The sequence below is a fragment of the Rhinoderma darwinii genome, chromosome 2 (genome assembly GCF_050947455.1).
Source record: "Rhinoderma darwinii isolate aRhiDar2 chromosome 2, aRhiDar2.hap1, whole genome shotgun sequence".
NCBI lineage: Eukaryota > Metazoa > Chordata > Amphibia > Anura > Rhinodermatidae > Rhinoderma > Rhinoderma darwinii.
The window spans coordinates 246,127,362-246,154,336 of NC_134688.1; the positions used below are offsets into that span (position 1 = coordinate 246,127,362).

Here is a 26,975-nt window from a genome sequence, read left to right on the forward strand (position 1 = left end):
AACGGACCGTGTGAAGGGTCCGTTGAAAAATAGAACGTGTCCTATTTTGATCTGTTTTCACGGATCCCTCCATAGACTCAAGTCTATGGGGATCTGCGAAAACGGAACCTACACACCTCGGATGTGAAAAAGGTCACGTTTGTTACATCCGTGTTTCCCCACGTTTGCATGAATCTGGCCTAAGGCTGGGTTCACACGATGTTTCTAGCACGTATTTTTTTGTTTTAGTAGATGAACTCCCATGTCTCTCAATGGGAGTTCATTAACCAAAACTGCATGCTTAAAACGCAACAAAAACGCACTGAGTCAACCCAGCCTAAGAGGGTTAAACAGGTAGGAGATACCCGCTAGTGTAATTTAGCAGCCCACCACATAGGCTGGCATTGAAACGACAAGCGTCGCATGTGCTAAGCGACAGACTTCCCTATTCAACTTTCACCTATAGTATTGCGCCACGGTGCCGCCCCTCCAGCGCGGGGTCATGTGACCACAGTGTGGGCGGGGCTGAGTTGAACGTTCCTAGCCTTCAGTCCGTGTCAGTGTTCCGGTGTTCCCGTATATCCTCCGAGTTTCTCCTCACGCTATCCGCAGGTGAGTGTATAACGCGGGTGTCATGTTGGTAAACGCTAGCGGCGGCTTTTCTGCTTCTAAACGCCCCTTGGTAACCAGCGGCCCTGGACCAAAGTAAACTGAAGGTGTTCTACCATCAGCCAGGTGGCATTGCTGCTGGCAGGTGTGCCCTGAGCAGGTGTTATTAAATATGCCCATACAGGGTGGCATGTATAGAAGAACACCTGGAGCCGTGTATCTGCGCAATGGTTGGACTGGCTCTACCAGTTCTGTGTCATGGCTTTCACGGTACATTGGCTGGTAGAGTCTCAATAATTGGAATGTTAATGCCGTGGTGGTGGGAGATAAGCGGTTTTCAGACACTTCTAGTGCCACTTATCTCCAGGGAGAAGAAGAGTCAGACAAAACCCGCATGTGTGATCTATGTTTGCACATTGGAGTTTGTCAGAATCCGCCAAGTGTCCAATATGTGTGGAGGAAACTTCTCCAAATCGTATTTAGTCTGAAGTGGACGTTGAACCTAATGCCTATATTATAATAAAGTACAGTAAGAACCGACTTGGGCGCACCCGGCCTTGTGACCCTGGCAGAATGATTGGGCAATGGTTGCATCCGATGAGTTATATGGCACATCCTAGCTGCATGGTAAGACCAAAGCTTCTAAAGGTAGATCATAAAGCAGATCTACAGACCATGCGCCGATTGTAAAGGGGGCGCGGGGATCCCCCAGATTCCGCAGTCATTGCCATGGAAAGAAGCGGCGCTGTGGAGTCGGTAAAGCCAAACTTCCCACTCTGATCCCTATATTTTTCCACTGTTCGACTCCTTTTATAAACGGCTCCTGTATAATAATGGCGGTTATCTGCTCGCTGTGTATTATCGTATGTGTAGTTGGCGATGTATGAAGAGCGGGCACAGTGTGCACTCCCATAACGTTTTCTATCTTTGTTTGTCCTGGAAATCCAGGTCTGAGTGCAGATAAAATTAAACATTAAAGTTCTAACCCTTTCCCGCTGCAAGCATTTTTTTTTGGGGTTTTCGCTTTCCAAAAACCATCGTTTTTTTACATTTTCTTCTATGATATTGCCGTATAAGGGCTTGATTTCTGCGAGTCGAGTTGTAGTTTTTGATGGCGCCATTTATTGTACCATGTAAAATACTAGGAAATGGGGGGGGGGGGGGTTTGTGGGGTTGGAAATGACAAAATCAGCGATTCCTCCACTGTTCATTGCAATTAGTTTTTACTGCGTCCACTGCGCAACGTTAACTTTATTGTGCGGGTCAATACAATTAGTGATACCAAATTTGTTTGTTTTTAAAAAAAAATAAAAATAAATATATATATATATATATATATTTTACTACTTTTAAAACTAAAAACGAAGTAAAAAAATTTATTTTGTGTCGCCAAATCCTAGGAGCCGTAACTTTTTATTTTTTATTTTCCCGTCGATTGAGCGGTAATGGTACCATTTTGGGGTACATGGAAGTTTTTGACCACTTTTTATGCCATTTTTTTGGGAGATGTGACCAAAAAACAGCGATTCTTACTTTTTTACAGCGTTTACTGTGCGTTTTAAATGTTATATAGTAATAGATCAGAATTTTGTGAATGCGGCAATACCAAATAAATATATATATTTTTACAATGCTTTATATTGAAAAGCTTATATTTTTTTTAACAATTTTTTTTTTTGTACATGAAAAAAAAGATGTAACTTTTTTTTCTTACACTAGTTCCCCTAGTGGACTTGAACCAGCAATCGTTGGATCGCGAGCACTATATATTGCAATACTAATGTATTGCAGTTTATCGTGTTTCTGACATACAGGGCTATATAGGATTACAAAGACGGCAGATCTGTGGGCCTTCATTAGGTCCCCAGTCTGCCATGCCAACCATTGGCACCCCGCGATCACGTCGCACAAGGGGCCTATGGGCTCTCAGAGGGAGGGCGGCATCTAAGGGGTCAAACAAGCGGGATTGGGCTTGTGCGCGATTCCGCTCGTTACAGCGAAATCTCGGCTGTAACCTACAGCTAACCCCCGCATTGTATAGAGTGGTCTCAGCCCGTGAGTCTGCTCCATACTCCCCTTACCCGGCTATGACGTAAGAATACGTCAAAGTATATGTCAATGAGATTATCCGGGATGTGACATTTTTGTTTTATTGGGGACTGGAAATGAAATAAAATAAACCAAAAAAGCAGTAGTCACCTATCCGACTTTCTAGTGAGTCCATACAGATCTCGCTCCAGGAAACCCGAGCAGATCCGATCATCGCTCACCTGACCACTTGTGCTGCTTCGTTTTATCGATCAGTGGGGGTCTCAGTGCTTGGACCCCCACCGATCAAAACTTCTGACATGCAAAATGTTTCATGAAAGCACACACACGCTTTAAATGGCCGGGATAAGACTTCTCTCTGAACCCAGCCCGTTCACAAAAATCTCATACTTATCCAGATTTCTCTGCTCCTGCGTCCGGCCTCGGGATGACGTTTCATCCCATGTGATTGCTGCAGCCAAACAAGTAAGTATGGGCTTTTTGGTGCGGTTTTTCGGCCGGATAGGCTGTGTACATTTTTCAGTGTATTTGCCCTGTGCGAACGTACCCATAATGGCTAAAACTAAGAGTTTAGGTGTTTCAGCCACACCCATTGCAAAGAGGTGCAGAAAAGAGATCACTCAGCCAGGCAATCTCTGTAGATAAATATTGCTAGTAGTTTAAGAGTAAATGGGAATTTACACTGGGCAATTATCGGGCAAACGCTCGCTCATCTGCTGATTGTATCGTTTTAAAAAATAAAATATCGTTGTCGGCAGCACATCTCGCTGTGTAAACAGGGAGACGCGCTGCCGACATGCCAATGTATGGGGACGAGCGATCGGAGTAACGACCGCTCGTCCCCATCCGTAGCTCCGTGTGACAGGAGCAAACGAGCGCCGATCAATGAACTGTCCCGTTGATTGGCGCTCGCTAAATCGGGAGGTGTAATAGGGCATTATGTTCACACAGGGCAGACACTCTGAGCAAAGGTACGCAGCGTATCCGCCCTGGCAGCCTCCGGCCGAAAACCCGCACCAATTTGTGGTGCTATTTTTCGCTTGGATTGTCCGCTGTGGATATCCTGCTATACTTACCATGCGTCCCTCTAACATTCTGCAGCCTTGGGATGATGTTTCATCCCGTGTGACCGCCACAGCCTGTGGTTGTCTGCAGCGATCAAATGGGATGAAACGTAATCCCAGGAGGCTGGCCTGGACGAAGAAGCACAGAATTCTGGGTAAGTATAAGATTTTGATTTTTGTTCCGGGTTGCGGCGGAATCACTGCTTTTCCGACGCAAAAAAAATCACAACATCTGATATTTGTTGCGGGTTTTACCTCGGCATTGAATTCAATAGGGAAGACCCGCAACAAAAAAAGAAGCGATTACACAAATACAATTGACATGCTGCAGGTTAAAAACTCGCCGCAGGTCAATTTCTGAGAGATTTGTCCGCTTATCGCTTAAAGAGGCTCTGTCACCAGATTTTGCAACCCCTATCTGCTATTGCAGCAGATCGGCGCTGCAATGTAGATTACAGTAACGTTTTTATTTATTTTTTAAAACGAGCATTTTTGGCCAAGTTATGACCATTTTTATATTTATGCAAATGAGGCTGGCAAAAGTCCAAGTGGGCGTGTTTAAAGTAAAAGTACATCGGGGCGTGTATTATGTGCGTACATCGGGGCGTGTATTGTGTGCGTACATTGGGGCGTTTATTATGTGTGTACATCTGGGCGTGTATTGTGTATGTACATCTGGGCGTTTTTACTTGTTTTACTAGCTGGGCGTTGTGACTAGAAGCGTATGATGCTGACGAATCAGCATCATCCACTTCTCTTCGTCAAGGCCCAGCTTCTGGCAGTGCACAGACACACAGCGTGTTCTCGAGAGATCACGCTGTGACGTCACTTCCTGACCCAGGTCCTGCATCGTGTTGGACGAGCGACAGCCATTTCCGTAGTAAAAGAAATTCATACTTGCCCGGCCGTTGTCTTGGTGACGCGTCCCTCTCGACATCCAGTCCGACCTCCCTGGATGATGCGGCAGTCCATGTGACCGCTGCAGCCAGTGGTTGGCCTGTGATTGGCTGCAGCGGTCACATGGGCTGTAACGTCCTCCCAGGAGGCCGGACTCGAGGAAGAAGCAGGGAGTTCTGGGTAAGTATGAACGTCTTTTTTTTTGTTTTTTTGTTACAGCTTTATCTATATTGTGATTGGTAGCCACTGTCCAGGGTGCTGAAACGGTTACGCCGATCGTTTGACTCTTTCAGCACCCTGGACAGTGACTATTTACTGACCGCCTAGCAACGCTCCCGTAATTACGGGTGCACACACGTAGCCACCCGTCATTACGGGAGCCCCATAGACTTCTATGGACTGACCGTGCCGTAATTACGGCCTGAAATAGGACATGTTCTATCTTTTTCAACGGCACGGGCACCTTTCCGTAAGCATACGGGGAGGTACCCGTGGCCAATAGAAGTCTATGGGCCCGTAATTACGGGAGTTTTTACGGTCGTGTGCATGGGCCTAAGGTTGGGGTAAATATAAACTTTTATTTTTATTAGTATCATTATTCCTGCAGTATTTCTGCAGTGGACATGCCACCAAAAAAAACTCCACCAAAATATGGTGCACTTTATTTTGGACGGGTTTCCTGCGGGTTTCATGGTGGATAGGCTGTGTACGCAGCATATCCGTCCAGTGTGTTCGTACCCTAAGGCTGAGTTCACTGGAGTGGAGTTCACTGGAGTGGAGTTCACTGGAGTGGAGTTCACTGGAGTGGAGTTCACTGGAGTGGAGTTCACTGGAGTGGAGTTCACTGGAGTGGAGTTCACTGGAGTGGAGTTCACTGGAGTGGAGTTCACTGGAGTGGAGTTCACTGGAGTGGAGTTCACTGGAGTGGAGTTCACTGGAGTGGAGTTAACTGGAGTGGAGTTCACTGGAGTGGAGTTCACTGGAGTGGAGTTCACTGGAGTATAAAAAAAATGCTACCTACCAGAATGCATAGTGCCTACTGAAAAATTTGGTAGAGGGATAATGGTTTTGGGTGGTTTTCAGGGTTTGGGCTAGGCCCCTTATTTCCAGTGAAGGGTAATGATAATGCTACTTTACACCCAGATCCGTGGCTGCAGCCATTTTGAGTCATTACAAAGCAAGACAACGGAACCCTTACACAACGGTGACAAACGGAAACCATTTGCACCAGATCCATTTGTTTGTTTGGATTCCGTTCATTGGTTCCCCTGACTGAAAGGTCCGACGAAACCCATGAACGGAGCCCCAACGCAGATGTGAACGAAGCTTTACTGTTAAAATTTAGTTGTTTTATCCATGCAAATTCTGTGTGAAGTTACTTCCACTAGGTTTCTCCCTTCCTGTGCTCTGCTGTCCCTGTTAACTAAATCTGTCCCTAGTTAGAGAGCAGAGGAGATGGACTGCAGGAAGTGGGGGGGTGTCTCTTCACTACCTGCCAATACAATACATACATATGGAGAGTGTATAGAGCGGGGAGCAGAGTGCGAGAGACACTTGCTGCCAATACAAGTCTTTGAAAAGAGTAGGGAGAGAGACACAGACACGCTGCCCATAGAAATCTATAGAGCGAGGAGGGGGAGCAGGCAGACACAGACATGCTTCCCATAAAAGTCTATAGAGAGGGGAGGAGGAAGCAGAGTGAGAGACACAGACATGATGTAACTTCAGGTAAGAGCTATATGCAACTCAGTGCTGGATTCTCCGCTACGCTGCTCATAACTGCTGTATAATCTGTTCAATGATGCTGATGTTTATGTATGTATGTATGTATGTATGTGTGTATGTATATATATATATATATATATATATATCTCTTAGATAGATAGCCGTTTGGCTCCACCCACTAGCTCAACAACACCTCAGCAACTGAGAGTTCGAGCTAAACTTCAGAATAGAAGTCCTATAATGGGCAGAAATATTATTGTTCTTCATGTACACAGATATGACAGCCTATTCTGAAAAGTCATCTCAAAATGTAGGTACACTTTAAAGAACCCCTTTACCACAGTCTGTCTCTACTAACCTGCTTTAGGGCCAGTTCACGTGGAGTTTTTTGGAGCTGATTTTGACGCGGAAACCGCGTCGGAATCAGTGGCAAAAAAAGCCCGAACCCGCCTCCCATTGATATTCATGGGAAGAGGAAGTGTTTTTTATTCTGCGGCGGCTATTAGCCGCTCGCGGAGAAAAAAGCGCTATGTTCTTTCTTGCCACAGCTCCGCCTCTGACCTCCCATTGAAATCAATGGGAGGCAGAGAAAGTGTTTTCCGCTTCGTTTTTTGCCCGTGGCACCCAATGGCCGCCGGCGAAAAATGCAGCGACAGCTGCGGTAAGAAAGTGCATGCAGGTCAAAAAGATTTTTTTCTGCTTGAAAATTCTTCCGTATGAACAGGGGCTTATGTTGGTTTGTGACCTTATTTGATCAGCCCAAAGGTTTATTTATTTATTTATTGCCAACATTGATTTTAACTTCATATTTTGTTTCCCAGTCTCAACGCAAAATGATGAAAAAAGTTGTGAACACGGCAAGGCAGGCATTTGCCACTGGGAGGACACGTTCATTGGATTTCCGGATACAACAGCTACAGGCGTTGAAGAGAATGATCATTGAGAATGACGCGGAGATCAAGAAAGCCTTAAATGCAGACTTGCATAAGGTACTTTAGTAATTGGTGTGTTTTTTAGGTGTAAAATTCTACTATATACATTCCACCAGTCAATAATTGTCATTTGTATAAACTGTTTGTCAGTTGTGGTAACTGCAATACACGGCTAATGCTCAACTAAAAGCAACTGTAGAGTCCCATGATTAGACCGTCATTGTGGACCCCAATCGGATGAGTTACATGTTGGTGGAGCGCCGCAACTCCACTTTGCATCTGCTGCTTCTGAAACAACTGGGTGGGCAGATGCTGGTGAGTGATGTAACCAACTGTGCTCGTCCACTCCTTTTACTTAGCCTATGGTGATGCTCAATTACAGGTGCCAGCACAGTCTTAGACTACTAATCCTCTCCAGTGGCAATATGGTGGAAGTGGTAGTCCAAGACAGAGTTCACATTACATTTTTGTTGGCGCAGAAAATGCCTCAGAATCAACCCCAAATCTACCTTCATTGATATTTTTTTTTACCTGGGCTGTTTTTGACCGCTCACGGGGAAATAAAAAATTGACATGTCCTGCCAATCTTGGAGTGGTTTCCGTCTCTAGATCTCCATTGAAATAAATGCAAGGCATAAAAAAAGTGCCGTCCGTTTTGAAAGGTTTTTAAAGCGTTTTAAATTAAGCAAATGCAAAAAAAAGTGTAAAAACACAAACCCCTTAAATGTGTAAAAAATAAATTTAAAAAAGTGCCAAACGCTCGCATTTCAAAATCCTCAAGGAAATTTGGAGGCAGATTTAACTGCATGACAAAAAACGCTGTGTGAATATACCCTAAGTTTCATGTCTGCATCCATCCCTATGACTGCCACTAGGATAGTGATGGCAACTAAACGCGCAATCCTATTGAAGGATGGATGTCAGGGCTAAATATAGGTCTTCTGCCCTCTATCTATCTATCAATCTATCTATCTAATCGCTGGGTAGGGGAAGTATGGAGCAGGCTCACGGACTGAGCTTTCTCCATACAATACGGGTGTCGGCAGTATGATAAAGCCGACACTTCACTGTAACAAACTGGATCGTGCTCGAGCGCGATCCTGCTCGTTCAACACTTAATACGACGCAGTCAATAGTGACTGCAGCTTTTAAAGCGTTAGAGGGGGCTGACCCCATGTGCATTTTGTATGGTCTTTAAATTACATGTACACGTATTGGAGACCAGTGATAGAAGGAACATTTTCTGAACAGTCTGTCAATTTTACTATAATAAAGTATTATTAGTTTTCATGTTTAGAATTTCTTTTACATCGCACATTTCTAATTCTGGCCTGCAGCTAATGTCATATTTGTACATATAATATTTTGACATATTCTAGGAGAAGGGATATTGCAACTTTAAAGAGACTGTCACCACATTATAAGTGCCCTGTCTGCTACATAAGGAGATTGTCGCTATAATGTAGGTGACAGTAATACTTTTTATTTAAAAAAACGATCTATTTTAAACCACTTTATGAGCGATTTTTAGCTTTATGCTAATGAGTTTCTTAATGCCCAAGTGGGCGTGTTTTTACTTTAGACCAAGTGGGCGTTGTACAGAGGAGTGTATGACGCTGACCAATCAGTGACCAATCAGCGTCATGCACTTCTCTACATTCATTTACACTGCACTAGCGATATAGTTATATCGTTATGTGCAGCTACATACACAAACACTAACATTACTGTAGTGTCCTGATAATGAATATACATCACTACCAGCCAGGACGTGATGTTTATTCAGAATCCTGACACTTCTGAATCTTTTCTGTGAGATTCCACCAAGGCAAACGTAATCTCGCGAGAATCTCGCGAGAATTCTCTTGCTGGAATCTCACAGATAACATTCAGAAGTGTCAGGATTCTGAATAAATATCACGTCCTGGTTGGAGGTAATGTATATTCATTATCAGGACATTGCAGTAATGTTAGTGTTTGTGTATGTGGCTGCACATAGCGATATAACTATATTGCTAGTGCAGTGTAAATGAATGGAAAGGAGTGCATGACGCTGATTGGTCAGCGTCATACACTCTACAACTTGGTCTAAAGTAAAAACACGCCCACTTGGGCATTAAGCTAAAAATCGCTCATAAAGTGGTTTAAAATAGATCGTTTTTCGAAATAAAAAGCATCACTGTCACCTACATATAGCGCCCATCTCCTTATGTAGGTGATAGGCCACTTATAATGTGGTGACAGAGTCTCTTTACCTCTTTATGTTTACATAGCCTTTAATGTATGATAGTGGTAAATCTTGTATTTTTATTTAGAGGCTCTGTCCTCCAGCCAGGAGGCGATGTCTTTTCATTCTCCCGGCACCCCGGTAAAGTTACTGTGGGAGTAAGTGTCAGCACAGCGTGATCTCTTGAGCTGAACATGAATGGAGAGGAGTGTATGACGCTGATTGGTCAGCGTCATACACTTCTCTGTACAACGCCCACTTGGTAAAAAGTAAAAACACGCCCACTTGGGCATTAAGAACAAATTTGCATAGCACCTAAAATACTCATATATATATATATATATATATATATATATACACTCAATTTAGCAGCTGAGTCATTCTAAGGGATTTAAATTGTGTTTGCTCTAATGCTCAGTTATCTGTACATATAAATCTAGAGATAACAGAGTACACTTTGAAACAAGCACACTGTTGATCTGTCAGGGGGATAATCTGGGGAGAAGGGAATAGATAACATGACCTTGTTATCTAGGGGGAAGAGGGTGATCATGGCAACCACACTAACCACAGCTGGTTGTCACTAGTGGGCACAGCTTTTACTCCCTATGCTGCTTATTCTAGCTAATTTACACTATAATGAGAAAAGTATTGCGAAACCTACACTTTACAACTACAGGAATTTTGATGTAATCCCATACTAAATCCATAGATTGCAGGGCTTAATAGGAGCAGAAAGATGGCAGACCTGGGTTTCTTCAGGGGGCCGTGACCACCATCGGCGCATTGCGATCGCGTCACAAGGGTCGATGGGGTGTTGGAGGGGGCCGCCTGCCTCCTCCTAACAGCTCATATGCCATGGTCACTATTGACCGAGGCATCTATCTGGTTAAATGGCCAGGAACAGAGTTATCTCTGATCCTGGCCATTAGTGCGAGGTGTCCGCTGTAATACACAGCTGACACCAGCAGCATAAGGCATGAGCCCCATCCATAATTCTCCCCCCCCCCCCTTCTCCACACCATGACGTACAGTGTCGTCATTCTATGTCAAGGGGTATAGGGCAGTATAGTATGGAGACGCGTCTGCTGCACTATTAGCCCAAACATCACAAAAAATATTGTAGGACTACCTTCTAGCTGACTGTATACATGGCAGCCTTCAATCAATGGTGAGGGGTCCTCCCGAACAAAAATGTTTAGGCCATTTTGGCTATTAATGCAGCGGATCAGTCTATATACTATTTAACCCTGCAATAGGACCGCATAGTATGACAGATCCGCATAAACACTAGTATTTTTAAATGGTAATGTAAAAATAGTGTAAGCCCTTGCCTTTTTTTCTTATTTTTAATAGAGCCTTTTAGATTTAACCCGTTAGTGACCGACGTAGAAACACTATGGGGCGGTCACTAACGGGCCTTATTCCGATGCCATAGACTTTTTACGTCACTGCATCGGAATAAGTAAACAGAGCAGGGAGCTGTCAAATCTCCCTGCTCTCAGCTGCCAGAGGTAGCTGAGGGCTGGGGGCGTCCCTGCTCTGCCGGGTGAGATTGATATAAGTATCGATCCCACCCGTTTAACCCCTCAGATGCGGTGCTGAATAGCGTGCACCGCATCTGAGTGGCTTTGGAGAGAGGGAGCTCCCTCTCTCTCATCCCACTGACACCCGGCGATAAGATCACGGAGTGTCTGTGTCTCCGATGGCAGCCGGGGGCCTAATAAAGGCCCCCAGGTCTGCCTGTAATGCATGCCTGCTAGATCATGCCGGAGGCATGACCTAGCAGATGCCTGTCCGTTTTAAACGGACAGGCAGTAATACACTGCAATACAAAAGTATTGCAGTCTATTATAATAGTGATCGGAGAATCGCATATTAAAGTCCCCTAGTGGGACTAGTAAAAAAGTAAAAAAAAAGTTTAATAAAGTTAATTTAAAAAAAAAATTAAACCCACTTTTCCCCTTACAAAATGCTTGACTATTAAAAAAAACAAAATAAAGTAAAAAAGTTACGCATATTTGGTATCGCCGCGCCCGTAACGACCCCGACTATAAAGCTATTACATTACTTAACCCGCACGGTGAACGCCGCAAAAAATTAAATAAACTATGGAAAAATTGCTGTTTTCTGTGAATCCTGACTGTAAAAAAGTGATCAAAAAGTTGCATCTACTCCAAACTGGTACCAATAAAAACTACAAGTCGTCCCTCATACAACTGCATCGGCGGAACAATAAAAACGTTACGGCTCTTCAAATATGGAGACACAAAAACAAATAATTTTGAAAAAAAAGCGTTTTTACTGTGTAAAAGTGGTAAAACATACAAAAACGATACAAATTTGGTATCGTTGTAATCGTAACAACCCGCTGAATAAAAGTGTTGTGTTATTTATACCACACGGTAAACAGCGTAGATTTAGGATGCGAAAGAGTTGCAAAATTTCAGGTTTTTTTCTATTCCCCCCCCCCCCCAAAAAAAAGTTAATCAATAAATAATATGTACCTCAAAATGGTGCTATTAAAAAAAAAAAAAAAATACAACTTGTCCCGCAAAAAACAAGACCTTATACAGCTATGTCGACGCAAAAATAAAAAAGTTATAGCTCTTGGAATGAGACGATGGAAAAACGTAAAAAATGGCTTTGTCATTAAGGTTTGTAACTTTCTAGTATCCGTTCACATAACTAAAATTGTAATTGTACAGTGCCATAATGTCTTAGTCCTAGTAACCAAACACTTGGCAGGCCTAGCAACATTTTTATTGTTTGTGTTTTTTGTCTTCTGTTAATGTCTAGAGTGAATGTACTGCCTATAGTTATGAGATGATGGGGCTCTTGGCTGAAATTGAGCTGATCATTGACAATCTTCATGACTGGGCTGCACCGCAACATGTGAAAAAAAACCTGATGACCATGCAAGATGAAGTGTTCATCAACTATGAACCTCTTGGTGTCGTTCTCGTCATTGGAGCTTGGAACTATCCTCTTGTCGTTGTTCTGCAGCCTGTTTTAGGAGCCATTGCAGCAGGTAAATATTGTAATCTGGTCCCTGTTACTCCTTATTTACCATGAAAATAAGGATTGTCTGAAATATCCTAAAAACGTAGTAAAGCTGGCCATGCATTAGTGACTTCAGATGGACGTTTTCCGATTGATCTATGCCTTGATCAGAGGCCTGGTCTGGACTTCTATTGATGGGATGCAGATCTGTCATTTGGCATGAACAACTTTACAAGACTTCACCGACGATGACCAAAAAAATCCAACACAGCCAATCGACTTTTCCACGGAAATCTGTCTGAGGTTGGCGTCTGTCATCCTCATTTATGTCACTGTCAGTTGGCAGAAAATTGTCATATCGTTTGTCTAAAATGATCTCCATTTTTCACTGCAGAGTTACGTTATTTGTCTTAAATGCTTCGTTCACATCTGTGTCGGGACTCCGTTCGTGGGTTCCGTCAGAACTTTCCATCAGGGGAACCCATGAACGGAACCCTGACTGAAACAAATGGAAAACGTAGGTTTCCGTTTGCATCACCATTGATTTCACTGGTGATGGATCCGTTGCAGATGTTTTTTTTGTTTGTCACCGTTGTTTAAGGGTTCTGCCGTCTTGATGGAATCAGTACCGTCCTCGACTGCGCTATTCACTTCGTCAAAACGAAGGAACCCTTAAACAGTGACAGACGGAAACTGTTTGCACCAGATCCGTCACCATTGAAATAAATGGTGATGCAAACGGAAAGCTATGGTTTACGTTTGTTTCAGTCAGGGTTCCGTTCATGGGTGATGAAAAGCTCAGACAGAACCCCTGAACGTAGCCCTGACGCAGATGTGAACGAAGCCTTATTGCAGACACTGTATTGAGGGAGGGCTCCTTCTGCAGCTAGTTACCTTACAGCCAGGCACAGGATTGTGAAAAGGGGGAGGGGGATTACTGATCATCTGCGACACATATAGAAGAATTCTTTAGAAATTTTTCAGTTGATTGTTATGAGACCCAATAGGATGGTGGGAGAAGAGAGTATTAATAGATTCATTGCTGGGATTTTCTTTGTTTTTGGTGTTCCTTTAAGACATTTCTCCTGTTTCTGGGAAGGATGGTGACAACCAATATCACTACCGTTTTAGCTCCCACAACGTTTGTCACTGACTTCTGAATGACAAATCTGAAGTGCTAAATCCTCTGCTCTCCTATCCTTACGTCACTAGGCAGGTTTGCCATTGCTTACTGTAGAAGAGGTGATATCTACGTGAGTAATGTAATGGTTGCTATATATTTGTTGTCACACAGCTTTCCTAGAAATGAATATAGGTAAGAAAGTAGGTAAAAATTGGTTGTACAGAGAGGACAACTCGTGGACCTGTATTAACTGATGATTTTTTAGGTTTTAGGGAGAGATGCTCCTGACAGTTAGGGTGATCACAAGGAGAGTTCCCACATGAAGAGTCTTGCCCAGAATTAAGCACTTCCAACCAACATCTCCCCGTACACCGATGATTCCCAGCTCACTCTTGCCCATCAAGAAAGAATGTTGCCATATTTGTGCAGTTTTTTATTTTAAAGATTTAGTCTTTCAGATTGCACTTTCTTATTTTTGTAAAGGTAATGCAGTGGTGATCAAACCTTCGGAGGTGAGCGAGCATACTGCTAAGGTTTTGGAGAAAATTATCCCACGGTACTTGGACAAGGTACTTCATCATATACGCAGATTAGTTATCAAGCAAAATATGTGCAGTATGTGTGTCTTTCTGGTTTTGACCAAACAAGAGTGTAAATGTTGGTGCTCCTTCTTTTTTTTTTTTTTTTTTTTCCTCAGATGTTTTACAATTTTGTATATGAAGCGATATGAGTTGTGTAGTTTCATCATGTCCAAGTGCTGATCTCAAGGACTGCTGCCGTTGAGTGGATTACAGTTCTGCATGAAAGCAATATGAACATTGCTCACTAGTTACAAAAACTGCTCTCATGAATGTCTGCATGGACAAACATCAAAACTTTTCTCCAGCAGCAATCCTCAAGATCGCAATCTACTTGAATCCTCCATATTAAAAAGAACAAAAACGCACTCCAAAAAAATAATGCATAGGGTGTGCGCAGAATATATGAATGACCCGACTCCGCATGAGTCGGGCCTGAACCTACCATTCAGGTGCTACTGTCGTGCTCACATAAACCATGGCGGCATATAGTGAAATCGCAAGATCTCGCTATCAGCACAGCTTTACACTGCATGCCGCCGCGGTTTATTGGAGCACCGCTGGGCATGACAGGAGAATCTGGAGGGGAAGTTCAGCCCCGACTCCTGTGGCGAGTCGAGTCAATTACGTATTCTTTGTGCACCCTATAATGCATTTTTTTTCCATTTGTTATTTTTACTTGTTTTTTTGGGAGATAGCAATTTTTCTGATAAAACACAATGTTGTCCCTGTGATTGGGTTCTCTTTAGACCTCCTTCACACCAAGCTTCTCTGGGAATTTAAGCTGCATCAAAAATAGATTCTGAAAACTCCAGCGTAATATGCATTTTTATGTTTTTGTTTTTTTAGTGGCATTCTTGGTAGTTTCATTTAGAGTCCTTGTTTTTTTTTTGGTTTTTTTTTTTTATATATCTCCTATAGAGAAACTTATGGGAAAAAACACCATACCCACCATGCTGCTTTTGGGGAAAAAAAGCAACTGACTGTAAAATTGCCTCAGTTGTATGTAGTGCATTTTATAGGTCACTATAGACTTTAACGTAACATCTGGCCACACTAAAAAAAAAATGCATTAAAAATGCTGTGTGAATTTAGCCTTATTGTTTCAAACATCATTTATATGCAAAATCTATGTGTACTTCAACCATTAAAGCTAATGCAGATTTAAGCAGTTCTATATATTTTTTTCCTGCCTTTTGTAGGAACTGTATCCAGTGGTGAATGGAGGAGTAGCAGAGACAACGCAGTTGCTCAATGAAAGATTTGACCACATTTTCTATACTGGGAATACAAATGTTGGCAAAATAATCATGACCGCAGCAGCTAAATTCCTGACGCCAGTCACCCTTGAACTGGGGGGGAAGAGTCCATGTTACATTGATAAGGACTGTGATATTGATATTGCCAGCAGGTGAGCATTACTGAGGGAATAGAAGTCAAGGTTTATAGGTGACCTTGCTTATCAGGATTCTTCGGTGTTTATGGCCTGGTAGAAGACATGATCTGCATTTCACGTGAAGTTTTTTTTCAGAACATCTACTCGTGCACTTCGTCCTAATTATTGATATTTGCTTTTTTTCTGCAGTAGTAATTAAAGGGGTTATACGGGAATGTAGAATTCATGTCCTAGCCTCAGGATAGGCCATTGATATTTGATCGGTGGGGCTCCAATTCTTAGCACCCCCGCTGACCAGCTGTTTGAAGAAGCAATCTTTAAACAAAAAAGAAACAAAAAAAATTTGTGTCACCCATATTCTAAAAGACATGTGGTTTTTTTTAATTTTATTTTTTTATTTGTCTATTGACAGAGCTTTGTAAAGGCTTGTTTTTTTGCGGGATGGGAATTCGTTTTCACAACCTTTTTTTTTTTTTATTTTTTTTACGCTCTTTAATAACTTTTAGTCCCACTAGGGATCGCTTGTTTAATACATTGGAATACTTCTGGCAGGGCCTAAAAGGTGTACTAAAAGGGCATACCTGGGGACTATTGTTAGGCCCCCAGCTGCCATGGCAACCCATCGGCACCCTATCTTATTGTTATAAAGGGAGCCTGGCTGTCAGTCACTGCTGGGTTCCCGTGGACATGGTGCTAAACAGCTACTAAGCGTGATTACCATGATGTACAGCAGGTTTGACCCTAACGTTCAATGTGCATGTCATCATTAACGGAAAGGGGTTAGATCTACTGGTTGTGACGACTGAACTCCCCAGAGAGAAGCCATTCTTATTCTCCTCTTAAACCCTGTGTACATAATACACGAAGCAGAAGTCCTGTTCTGGAAATTGTGACTTTCATGTGCTGGATTTAAAGGAATTTCATTATCATTTTTTTTATTGCAAATATTTCCAAAATATTACTGAAAAGCTGAGGATAGCCTTGTGGAATCCTTGAGTCGCAAACAAGAATATAATCGAACACTTTTACAACACATCGCAATTTTGACATCCGTGATCTTTATGACAAGTACCGGTGTATGCAAAATGTATCTTCTATAGTAGACTTAAAATATAGTGCCCGAATTGGCAGATTAATTGCCCTTTTATGTTAAATTAAATGTTTTATTTATCATACAGACGTATAACTTGGGGAAAGTTTGTAAACTGTGGACAAACTTGTATCGCTCCTGACTATGTCCTATGTGATAAGTCCATCCAAGGTAAACTGATAGAAAAAATCAAGGAGACACTAAAGGTATGTCACAATTCTATTTATTTTTCTTTCTGTTTGCTATAATTTTTCTTGTTTATCTGTGGATGATTTCTGGACCATTTTATCTTTTTAATTGACGTACATAAACGTATTCTTCTCAGCATAAGTGACTTAAAGGGGTTATCCGGGGACCAGAAATTGCTTTGCATTCGTATTTTTATGTAAAAAGATGTCACTAATGTACTTTAATTAAAAATTCGGTACTAAATAGTGGCGTTCAATCCCGGTGAACTGTTCCCGGAAGTACTGGAGCTCTTCTAATATTGACACGGCCCCACGTGACTGAGTGCTTGCTTCCTATGCTGTTCGTGTCGACTTGTTATGGCGTGACCGCAAGGGGCAGTCAAGTTGCCTATTGCTGGAGTCCCCGAGCAGAGCATCAGCTAGTGCTTTGCTCGGGACTCCAGCACTGCTCCCGACATTTGGTCAGTGACTTCAGGGATTTCCTATAGCTGGAGTTCTCCAGCAGAGCATCAGCTGATTCTCTGCCCGGGGACTCCAGCACTGCTGCCAATGTCACTGTCCATATATGGGCAGTAATGTCGGCATCTGCCTGGGGACTCCGGTACTTCTGCGACATCACTGTCCGTATATGGACAGTGACGTTGGCAGCAGCGCTGGAGTCCACAGGCCGAGCATCAGCTGATGCTCTGCTCGGGAACTCCAGCGATAGGAAACCCCTGAAGTCACTGTCTATATATGGACAGTAACGTCTGCAGCAGTAGTGGAGTCCCCGAGCAGATCATCAGCTGATGCTCTGCCTGGGGACTCCCGTACTTCTGCCGACATCACTGTCCATATATGGACAGTAATGTCGGCAGCAATGCTAGAGTCCCCAAGCAGAGTATCAGCTGATGCTCTGCTCGGGAACTCCAGCTATAAGAAACCTCTGAAGTCACTGACCAAATGGCGGGAGCAGTGCTGGAGTCCAGAGCAAAGCGCTAGCTCTGCTCGGGGACTCCAGCAATAGGCAATGTGACTGCCCCTTGCGTTCATGCCATTGAGAACATGCTGACACGAACAGCATAGGAAGCAAGCCCTCAGTCACGTTTGGGCCGTGTCGGCTCGTCATCAATGTTAGAAAAGCTTCAGGACTTCCAGGAACAGTTCACATGGTTTGAACGGCACCATTTTGTACCGAATTTTTAATTCAAATATATTAGTAAGTGACTTATTTTACATAAAAATTTCCAAAACTGCATTGCATTAATATTTTTAAGCCCCGGATAACCCCTTTAAGCTGCCATTAAAACTTTTGTCCCAGATAACTTTGTTGCAAATCCTGTGCAGGGTGTAAATCTAGCTGCAGATAACGTTTTCCACTATAATGTTAGTGTAATGGTTTTCAATTGTTATGCTCAGTCGTAGGAGCAGAACGAAAAAAAAAAAACGTAAGCGCTAGAAGCGTGGCATGACTGGCACCAATGGCGTCTGATGTAACCCATTGCCTTTAATAGGTTCTGTCATGTTCTCCGTTGTACTGACAGACATAATAGCACCGCATGCTGCGCTAATTTGTCTAGCAAAAACGACACTGTCTGCTACTGAGTCCTGTAACGGAGCATCCGACGCAGATGTGAATGACCCCTAAGTCACCTATTGTGCTATTATATCTGATACATGCAGAATCCCTTTAACCCTTTCACGCATTATCTACATTTAACCCCTTAGATGTCACGGTGCAACGCTATCGTGGGGTGCCTATTGTTGTCATGGCAGCCTAGGGCCTAATGGAGACCCTCAGATCTGCCATCTTTACACTCCAATGAAGCATCTTTTATATACTGCAATACATTAGTATTGCAGTATATCATGCAAGCGATCCAACAATTGCTGGTTCAAGTCCCAGCTTGAAGGGGGACTAGCAAAAAAAAAAAAAGTTTAACCCCTTAACCCCTTAGTGACCACTAATACGTGTTTTAACGTGATTCACTACTGGGCTTTAGGCTAGGCTGACGCCTTTTCACGTCAGCCTAGTCTAAGTCCTGCACGGGTCTCCCGTGCAGGCAGGAGCCGGGGCTCTGCTGTCTGATGACAGCTGAGCTCCTGCTCCAACGCCCGCGATCGAAGTTTACTTCGATCGCGGCCGTTTAACCCGTTAAATGCCGCCGTCAATAGCGACCGCGGCATTTAACTTTGTTTACAGAGGGAGTGCGCTCCCTCTCTCACCCATCGGCGGCCCGCGAATGCAATCGCGGGTCTCCGATGGGGTGTCATGGCAGCCGGGGGACTGATAAAAGCCCCCAGGTCTGCCCTGGACATATGCCTGTTAGGACGCGCCGGAGGCACGTCCTAACAGATTGCCTGTCAGATTTACACTGACAGGCAATAATGCTCTGGTATACGAAGTATACCAGAGCATTATAGCAGCGATCGGAATATCGCACAGTAAAGTCCCCTAGTGGGACTAATGAAATCAGTCATCAAAGTGAAATAAAGATTATTAATAAAAAGTACAGTAAAAAAATAAATAAAACCCATTTTTTTCCATAAAAAGTGGTTTTATTTAGTAAAAGTGTAAAAAAAAAAAAAAAGTACACATATGTGGTATCGCCACGACCGTAATGACTCCATTAATAAAGTTAATATGTAATTTAAACCGCAAAGTGAACACCGTAAAAAAAAAACGCCAAAAACTATGGCGAAATTGCAATTTTTTTCCATTGCCCCCCAAAAAAGTCATAATAAAAATGAATCAATAAGTCCCATGTACCCCAAAACAGTACCATTCAAAACTACGTCTTGTCCCGCAGAAAACAAGCCCAAAAAATCACTACATTGATGGAAAAATAAAAAAATTACGGCTCTTGGAAAGCGACGATGCAAAAACAAATAATTTTAGTTCAAAAGTGTTTTTATTGTGCAAAAGTCGTAAAACATAAAAAAACCTCCACATATGTGATATCGCTGTAATCGTACCGACCCATAGAATAAAGGTCACATGTTAATTACGTCGCACAGTGAACGGCGTCAATTTAAAAACGCATAGAACAATGGTGGAATTTCAGGTTTTTTTTATAATCCCCCCCAAAAAGGTTAATAAAAGTTAATATAAAAATTATATGTACCCAAAAATGGTGCCATTAAAAAGCACAACTAATCCCGCAAAAAACAAGTCCTCATACAGCTATGTAGATGAAAAAATAAAAACGTTATAGCTCTTTGAATGCGACTATAGAAAAACGAATAAAATAGCTTGGTCATTAAGGCCTAAAATGGGCTGGTCACTAAGGGGTTAATGACCGGGCATGTTTGTACCTTAATGACCAAGCCAGATTTGTCAAATCTGGTATGTCTGACTTTATCAGAGAATAACTCTGTGAAAGTTTTGAATATCCAAGTAATTCTGACATTGTTTTTTCGTCACATGTTGTACTTTATTTTAGTGGTAAAAGTAGACTGATACGATTTGCGGAAATTAATTAAAAAATAGAAAAATTGAAGAAATTTTGTAAAAATTACCATTTTCCCCTATTTTTAACTGCAATATGTCACATATGTACACACATACTGTACAATTTTTTTAATTAAATATATATTTCTATCTCTTTACTCCATTTTGGCAGCACTTTTGAAAAAATAAAATAAATTTTCAGCAATTTAGAGGACTTACAAATTGAATAATAATTTTATACATTTTGAAGTACATTTTGTTTTCCGGCACCAAGCCAGGTTTTCAGAGGCTCATAGGTCTCAGAGTGATGGAAACCCCCACAAATGACCCCATTTAGAAAACTAGACCCCTTAAGGTATTTACCTAAGGGTATAGTAAGTATTTTGACCCCACAGTTTTTTGCTAAATTTAATACATAGCAGGTGAAAAAAAAATAAAAAATTCACTTTTTTCATAAAAGTATCAGTTTGAAGACCAATTTCTTTGTAAAGCGACCATGAGAATGAAGAAACACACCACAAAGTCTATCACCCTGTTTCTCCTGTTTTCAAAAATACCAACATTGTGGCCCTAATGCGCTGCCTGGACACACGGCAGGACCCAAAATGAAGGGAGCACCCGGAGGCTTTCAGGACTCATATTTTGCTTGAAAATGTTTTAGGCCCCACTGTACATTTGGAGAGGCTTTGAGCTGCCAAAACGATAGAAACTCCCCATAAACGACCCCATTTAGAAAACTAGACCCCATAAGGTATTTATTTAGGGGTATAGTAATTATTTTGACCCCACAGTTCTTTGCTAAATTTAATGCATAGCAGGTGAAAAAAATAATAATTTCACTTTTTTCATAAAAGTATTTGTTTGAAGACCGATTTCTTTGTAAAGCGACCATGAAAATGAAGAAACACACCCCAAAATCTATCACCCTCTTTCTCCTGTTTTCAAAAATACCCACATTGTGGCCCTAATGCGTTGTTTGGACACACGGCAGGGCCCCAAAGGAAGGGAACACCCGGAGGCTTTCAGGACTCATATTTTGCTTGAAAATGTTTTAGGCCCCAATGTACATTTGGAGAAGCTTTGAGCTGCCAGAATGATAGAAACTCCCCATAAACGACCCCATTTCGAAAACTAGACCCCTTAAGGTATTTATCTAGGGGTATAGTTAGCATTTTGACCACACAGGTTTTTCGCTAAATATATTGAAATTAGTCTAAGAATTAAAATGTACTTTTTTTCTGAAACAACATAGAAATTTTTATTATTTACAAGGAATAACGAAGAAAATGCACCCCAACATTTGTAAAGCAATGTCTCCCGATTACGACAATACCCCATATGTGGTAATAAACTGATGTTTGGACCCACAGCAGGGCTCAGAATGGAAGGAGCACCATTTGGATTTATGATTTTGCTGGAATGGTTTTCGGTGCCATGTCGCATTTGCAATGCACTGGAGGGACCAAAACAGTGGAAACCCACCAAAAGTAACCCCATTTTGGAAAAACCTTCAAGGAATTTTTCTAGGGGTATAGTGAGCATTTACACCCCACGGGTCTTTTGCAGAGTTTATTAGAATTAGGGCGCGAAAATTAATATCAAAATTTTTTCCACTAAAATGTTGCATTTTCTCATTTTCACAAGGGATAAAGGAGGAAAAAAACAACCATTTTTTTATAAAGCAAAGTCTCCCGAGTACGGAAATACCCAACATGTTGTCATACGTTTTTTCATTAGAAATGAATTAACCCTTTCAGGACTGATCCATTTTTTGCTTTCATATTTTAGATTTTCACTCCCCGCTTTCCAAGAGCCATAACTTTTTTATTTTTCCATCAATAGAGTGGTGTGAAGGCTTATTTGTTGCGGGACAATCTGTAGTTTTCATTGGTACCATTTTGGGGTACATGCGATTTTTTTTGATCACTTTTTATTCAATTTTTTTGCAATCCTGAGCAAAAAACAGGAATTCTGACACCGTTTTTTTAGTTTTTTTTTTTGCGGCGCTCACCGTACGCAATAAATGACATTTTTATTTTATTCTGCGGGTTGGTACGATTACGGCGATACCATATGTATATAGGTTTGGTCCTTTTTTTTAGCGTTTGCGCAATAAAATGACTTATTTATAAAAAAAAAAAATTCTGTGTCCCCATATTCTGAGAGCCATAATTTTTTAATTTTTTAGTCAAAAAAGCTGTGTAAGGGCTTGTTTTTTGCGGGACGGATAGAAGTTTTTATTGGTACTATTTTCGGGAACATGCAACTTTTTGATCACTTTTTATTCTTTATTTAGGGAGCGGTGGTGACCCAAAAAATTGCGATTTCTGTCGTAGTTTTTTATTGATTTTTTTTGGGGTGTTCATCGTGCGGGAAAAATAACATTATAGTTTTATAGTTGGGGTCGTTACGAACGCGGTGATACAAAATATGTGTACTTTTTTAACGTGTTCATTTTTTTTCTATAATAAAAGTCTTATTATAGGAAAAAAAGCATTTAGTGTTTATATCACTTATAACTTTTATTTTTACACTTTTTTTTAAAACATTTTTATTACTTTTTTTTACTTTTTTAACTTGTCCCACTAGGGGACACTTAGTCTTGCAGCTTTGATCGCTGCTAGAGTACATTACACTACACACGTAGTGTAATGTACTCTAACTGTCATTGTGACGTGACTGTCACACTGACAGGAAGCAGAGGAGGAACGGCCGGAGGCTGTTCCTCCGAGGCTTCCGTGCATGGCAACCCGGAGGTCATTATCTGACCTCCGATTGCCGTGACAAGCATCGGTAGCCCCCACGATCACTTCGTGGGGGCTGCTGATGTGCTTCAAACCACTTAAATGCGGCGACGGCAATCCGTCGCCGCACTTAAGGGGTTAACTGCCGAAATCAGCGGCGATGGTCCGCTGTCCGGCGAGGCTGATGTCTCAGCTGCCGGGGACAGCTGTCAGCGCGGTTCTGTCACTCTGTGTTTACACAGAGTGACAGTTTGAAATGCGGACGAAAATGTACGTCATGGTGCGGGAACTAGCAGCCGACCATGACGTACATTTTCGTCCTTGGTCGTTAAGGGGTTAAATACAGTTAAAGTTTTTTTTTTTTATATATAAAAATATTAAACGTTGAATCCCATTTTCGCAGAAGCGCAATGTAAAAAAAATGAACATTACTGTTTTTGCCGCATCCTTAAAAGGCAGCTCTATTACAATATAACATTAGTTAACCCGCACGGTGAACGCCATAAAAAATTAAACCGCCAGAATCTATCAAAATGTCACATGTAGCCCAAAATAGTACCAATAAAAAATGCAGCTCGCCCCGCGAAAAGTAAGCCATCACACCGCTTAATTGATGGAAAAAAAAGTAGTTATGGGTCTCAGAATATTGCCACATATTACACAAATCAAATATTTTTTTTTAACCAGGTTTTTTTTCTTTGTAAAAGTGGTAAAACACGAATAAAACGATGTATAAATTTGGTATCGCTGTAATTGTATCAACTCAAAGAAGAAAGTTAACATGTCGTTTTTACCACTCGATGAATGCCATAAAAGCGAACCTCAAAAAGCTATGGTGGAATTGCTGTTTTCTTGCCAATTTCACCCCACAAAGATTATTTTTTTTTCACTTTCCCAGTACATTATATGGTACACTAAATGGTGCCATGAAAAACTACAAGAAAAAAGTTATGGCTTTTGGAAGGCAGGGAGGAAAAAAACTAAAATGGAAAAAATAAAATTGTCTGTTCATTGAGGGGTTAAACCATCTGAAAATGCCTTTTATAAAGTGAAAAGGTAGAATGGAATGTAGTCACCGGTCCAAACTTTTGCAATGAAAACGTAGAAACCATTCAGATCAACCAACTTGTATCGGAGCGATTGACAGAAAGAAAAGAGCAGAAGAGGCCGGTTCAGTATTGCACAGTTGCCACCATGCCCTGTTGTGGTTATGAGAACTAAGAAGAACAAATTCTGTATAGATCCCGTGTTCTCAAGCTTTTAAAATGCAAAGTAAATCCTGAAAAGCTAGTTTGCAGTGAACCATGTTCGGCGTGCTGTGTTTGACGTACGCTATAATAAGCATTTGGTTCTAAAACAACAAGATTTTGTTTTCTTTTTCACACCAGGAGTATTATGGTGATAATCCCAAGGAGTCTCCAGATTACGAAAGGATTATTAATAAACATCACTTTAAGCGTGTTCTTAACTTGCTCGAGGGGGAGAAGATTGCTATTGGAGGGGAGCATGATGAGTCCACCTGTTATATAGGTAAGTAGGCAAAGTAGTATGTGAAAAGGCAAATGCATGTCCTTCACTTTCAGACTCACGGCCTAGTCCTCAATGTATGACCCTTCCTTTATTTTCTGTTTTCACTGCGCTCGTGCCAGTTCTACAGTTCCAGAATCCCATCATACAGCAATGTCCCTGGATAGTGGATTTAGATATCAATGTGTGTGGGGTGTTCAGAGTCACTCACACTTCATTCAATGCTTTGATTCTTTGAAGCTATAGGAACATAAAGAACAGGGGGACGATTATTTTGTCTAAAAAAAAACCAAAAAAAAAAAAAACCTGTTTGTAATCTGACAGATTATAAAAGTATGTTAGGTCTCGGTCTGAGTGGTGCCAGGCCCAAATGTTTGTTTCCGACACTCTATCCATCTCTATGCCCTCAGCAACTCCCATAGAGTTTGTACAGGGAGGCGGGCTGCATTCTACATCACCATCCCATATAAATTCCTCCTCACTCTGGTCATTGGGTGAAAAGAAAAGGGGAAACACCGAAACCCCCCCCCAGCGAGCTTAGGGGGGGGGGGTTCTAGCAATCAAACATTTCTTACAATTTCCGCAGGACCCAATATTTCTCACATCCTATGAAATCAAAACAATTGTATTTAGTGTAGGTAATCCACTATGAGCAAATTACAACCGCAGCACATGTCTCTCTCCTGCTCTGATGGTTTGCTGCAATGTGTAAGTGAAATGTATTACCTTGTAGTCCAGGCTATTTTGCTTATAGAGCATTGTCTAGACCGGATCCAATTGTACAGAACTAGGGCTTTGCAGGTTTTCACCCTTTGGATAAACACAATGTTCACTTTCACTGATAGTAATCGGACAGCTTAAAAATAGTGAGGAATTGAAGCGCTCTGGGGCATAGTTATTAATACCATCTTAAAAACTAGACCAGGCAGGCAGAAGACGTGCCAAACTCATCTCAGTGGCACTCTCTGTGATAGATTTGGACTTACAAGACATAGTAGACACTGTTCTCTTCTTTACGACACCTCTTGGCTCACTTACTTAACCCCTTCCCGCTCCTGGACGTACTATTAGGTCATGGCAGCTGTATCGTTCGCGCTCCATGACCGAATAGTACGTCTCGGGAGTAACAGCCGTTTCGGCCGTCCTCCCGACACATACAGGAGCTGTGTCCCCGCTGATTAACCCCTTAAAAGCCGCGTTCTATAGAGATCGCGGCTTTTTAGGGGTTAAGCTGCCATCCCCGGCCTGCTACACGATAGCAGCCGGCGATGGTGACTATGGCAACCGGACACCAAACAATGGCGTCCGGCTATGCCATAGACGAAAGCTTAGTGGGTCCTGACAACGTCAGGACCCACTATGCTTGCTGTCAGTGAGTAGCTGACAGCTCTAATACAGTGCTAAAAAAACTGATCAAAAAGCTGCATGCACCCCAAGAAAACTACAATGGATTCCTCAAGGGGTGTAGTTTCCAAATTGGGGTCACTTTTGGGGGTTTTCCACTGTTTTGGCACCACAAGACCTCTTCAAACCGGACATGGTGCCTAATAAAAAAGAGGCCTCAAAATCCACTAGGGGCTCCTTTGCTTCGGAGGCCGGTGCTTCAGTCCATTACCGCCCGAGGGCCACATGTGGGATATTTCTCTAAACTGTAGAATCTGGGCAATAAGTATTAAGTTGCGTTTCTCTGATAAATCCTTTTGTGTTATAAAAAAAAATGGTATAAAGAGGATTTTCTGACAAAAAAAAAATGTAAATTTCAGCTCTACTTTGCTCTAAATTTCTGTGAAACACCTAAAGCAGGGGTCTCAAGCACGCGGCCCGCATTTCAGTGCCCGGTTTTCCCAAGCATACACCCCCGAGAAGTGTATTTCTATTGATGAGTCCTTGGTAGATTTTAAAGGGAGGGTTCAATTCCGCGAGTACCTGCCGGGTAGGAGGGCAAGGTATGACGTGAAGATGTATAAGCTGTGCGAGAGTGCATCAGGGTATACCTACAGGTTTAGGATATATGAAGGAAAGGCCACCCCCAAACCAGACTGCATCCTGGACTACAATAGGTACATGGGAGGGATGGACTTGTCAGATCAAATCCTGAAGCCCTACAGCGCTATGCGGTGTGGTATAAGAAGCTGGCCGGGCACATCATACCGATGGCATTGTACAATGCGTACGTGCTACGTCGATGTGCAGGCCAGACGGGAACTTTCCTGGAATTTCAAGAGGTGATTATCAAGAACCTAATCTTTAGGGACCAAGAAGGGGGGCCACCCAGTACTTCTGGAAGCGGGGCCACACGCATCGTATCAGGGCAACACTTTCCAAGAGAAGTTCCCCAAACTGGCAAGAAGGGAAAAAGTCAAGAGGTGAAAAGTCTGTTATAAGAGGGGGATAAGGGAGGACCCAATATATCA

The 26,975-nt window shown here is 42.2% G+C and overlaps 1 protein-coding gene across 2 annotated transcripts in view; it reads left to right on the plus strand.

Moving 5' to 3' along the window:
• Nucleotides 1-476: 476 nt before the first annotated feature.
• Nucleotides 477-26,975, plus strand: part of ALDH3A2 (aldehyde dehydrogenase 3 family member A2) — a 43,152-nt gene continuing 16,653 nt past the window's right edge. The window contains exons 1-7 of one of the 2 annotated variants that reach the window (XM_075850451.1): nt 477-591; nt 7,145-7,312; nt 12,282-12,513; nt 14,092-14,177; nt 15,389-15,597; nt 16,761-16,878; nt 24,423-24,564. In XM_075850451.1, the coding sequence (XP_075706566.1) occupies nt 7,157-7,312; nt 12,282-12,513; nt 14,092-14,177; nt 15,389-15,597; nt 16,761-16,878; nt 24,423-24,564 (943 nt within the window). In that variant the 5' untranslated portion in view covers nt 477-591; nt 7,145-7,156. The remainder of the gene's footprint in view (nt 592-7,144; nt 7,313-12,281; nt 12,514-14,091; nt 14,178-15,388; nt 15,598-16,760; nt 16,879-24,422; nt 24,565-26,975) is intronic. The other variant, XM_075850452.1, reaches the window with a different exon arrangement.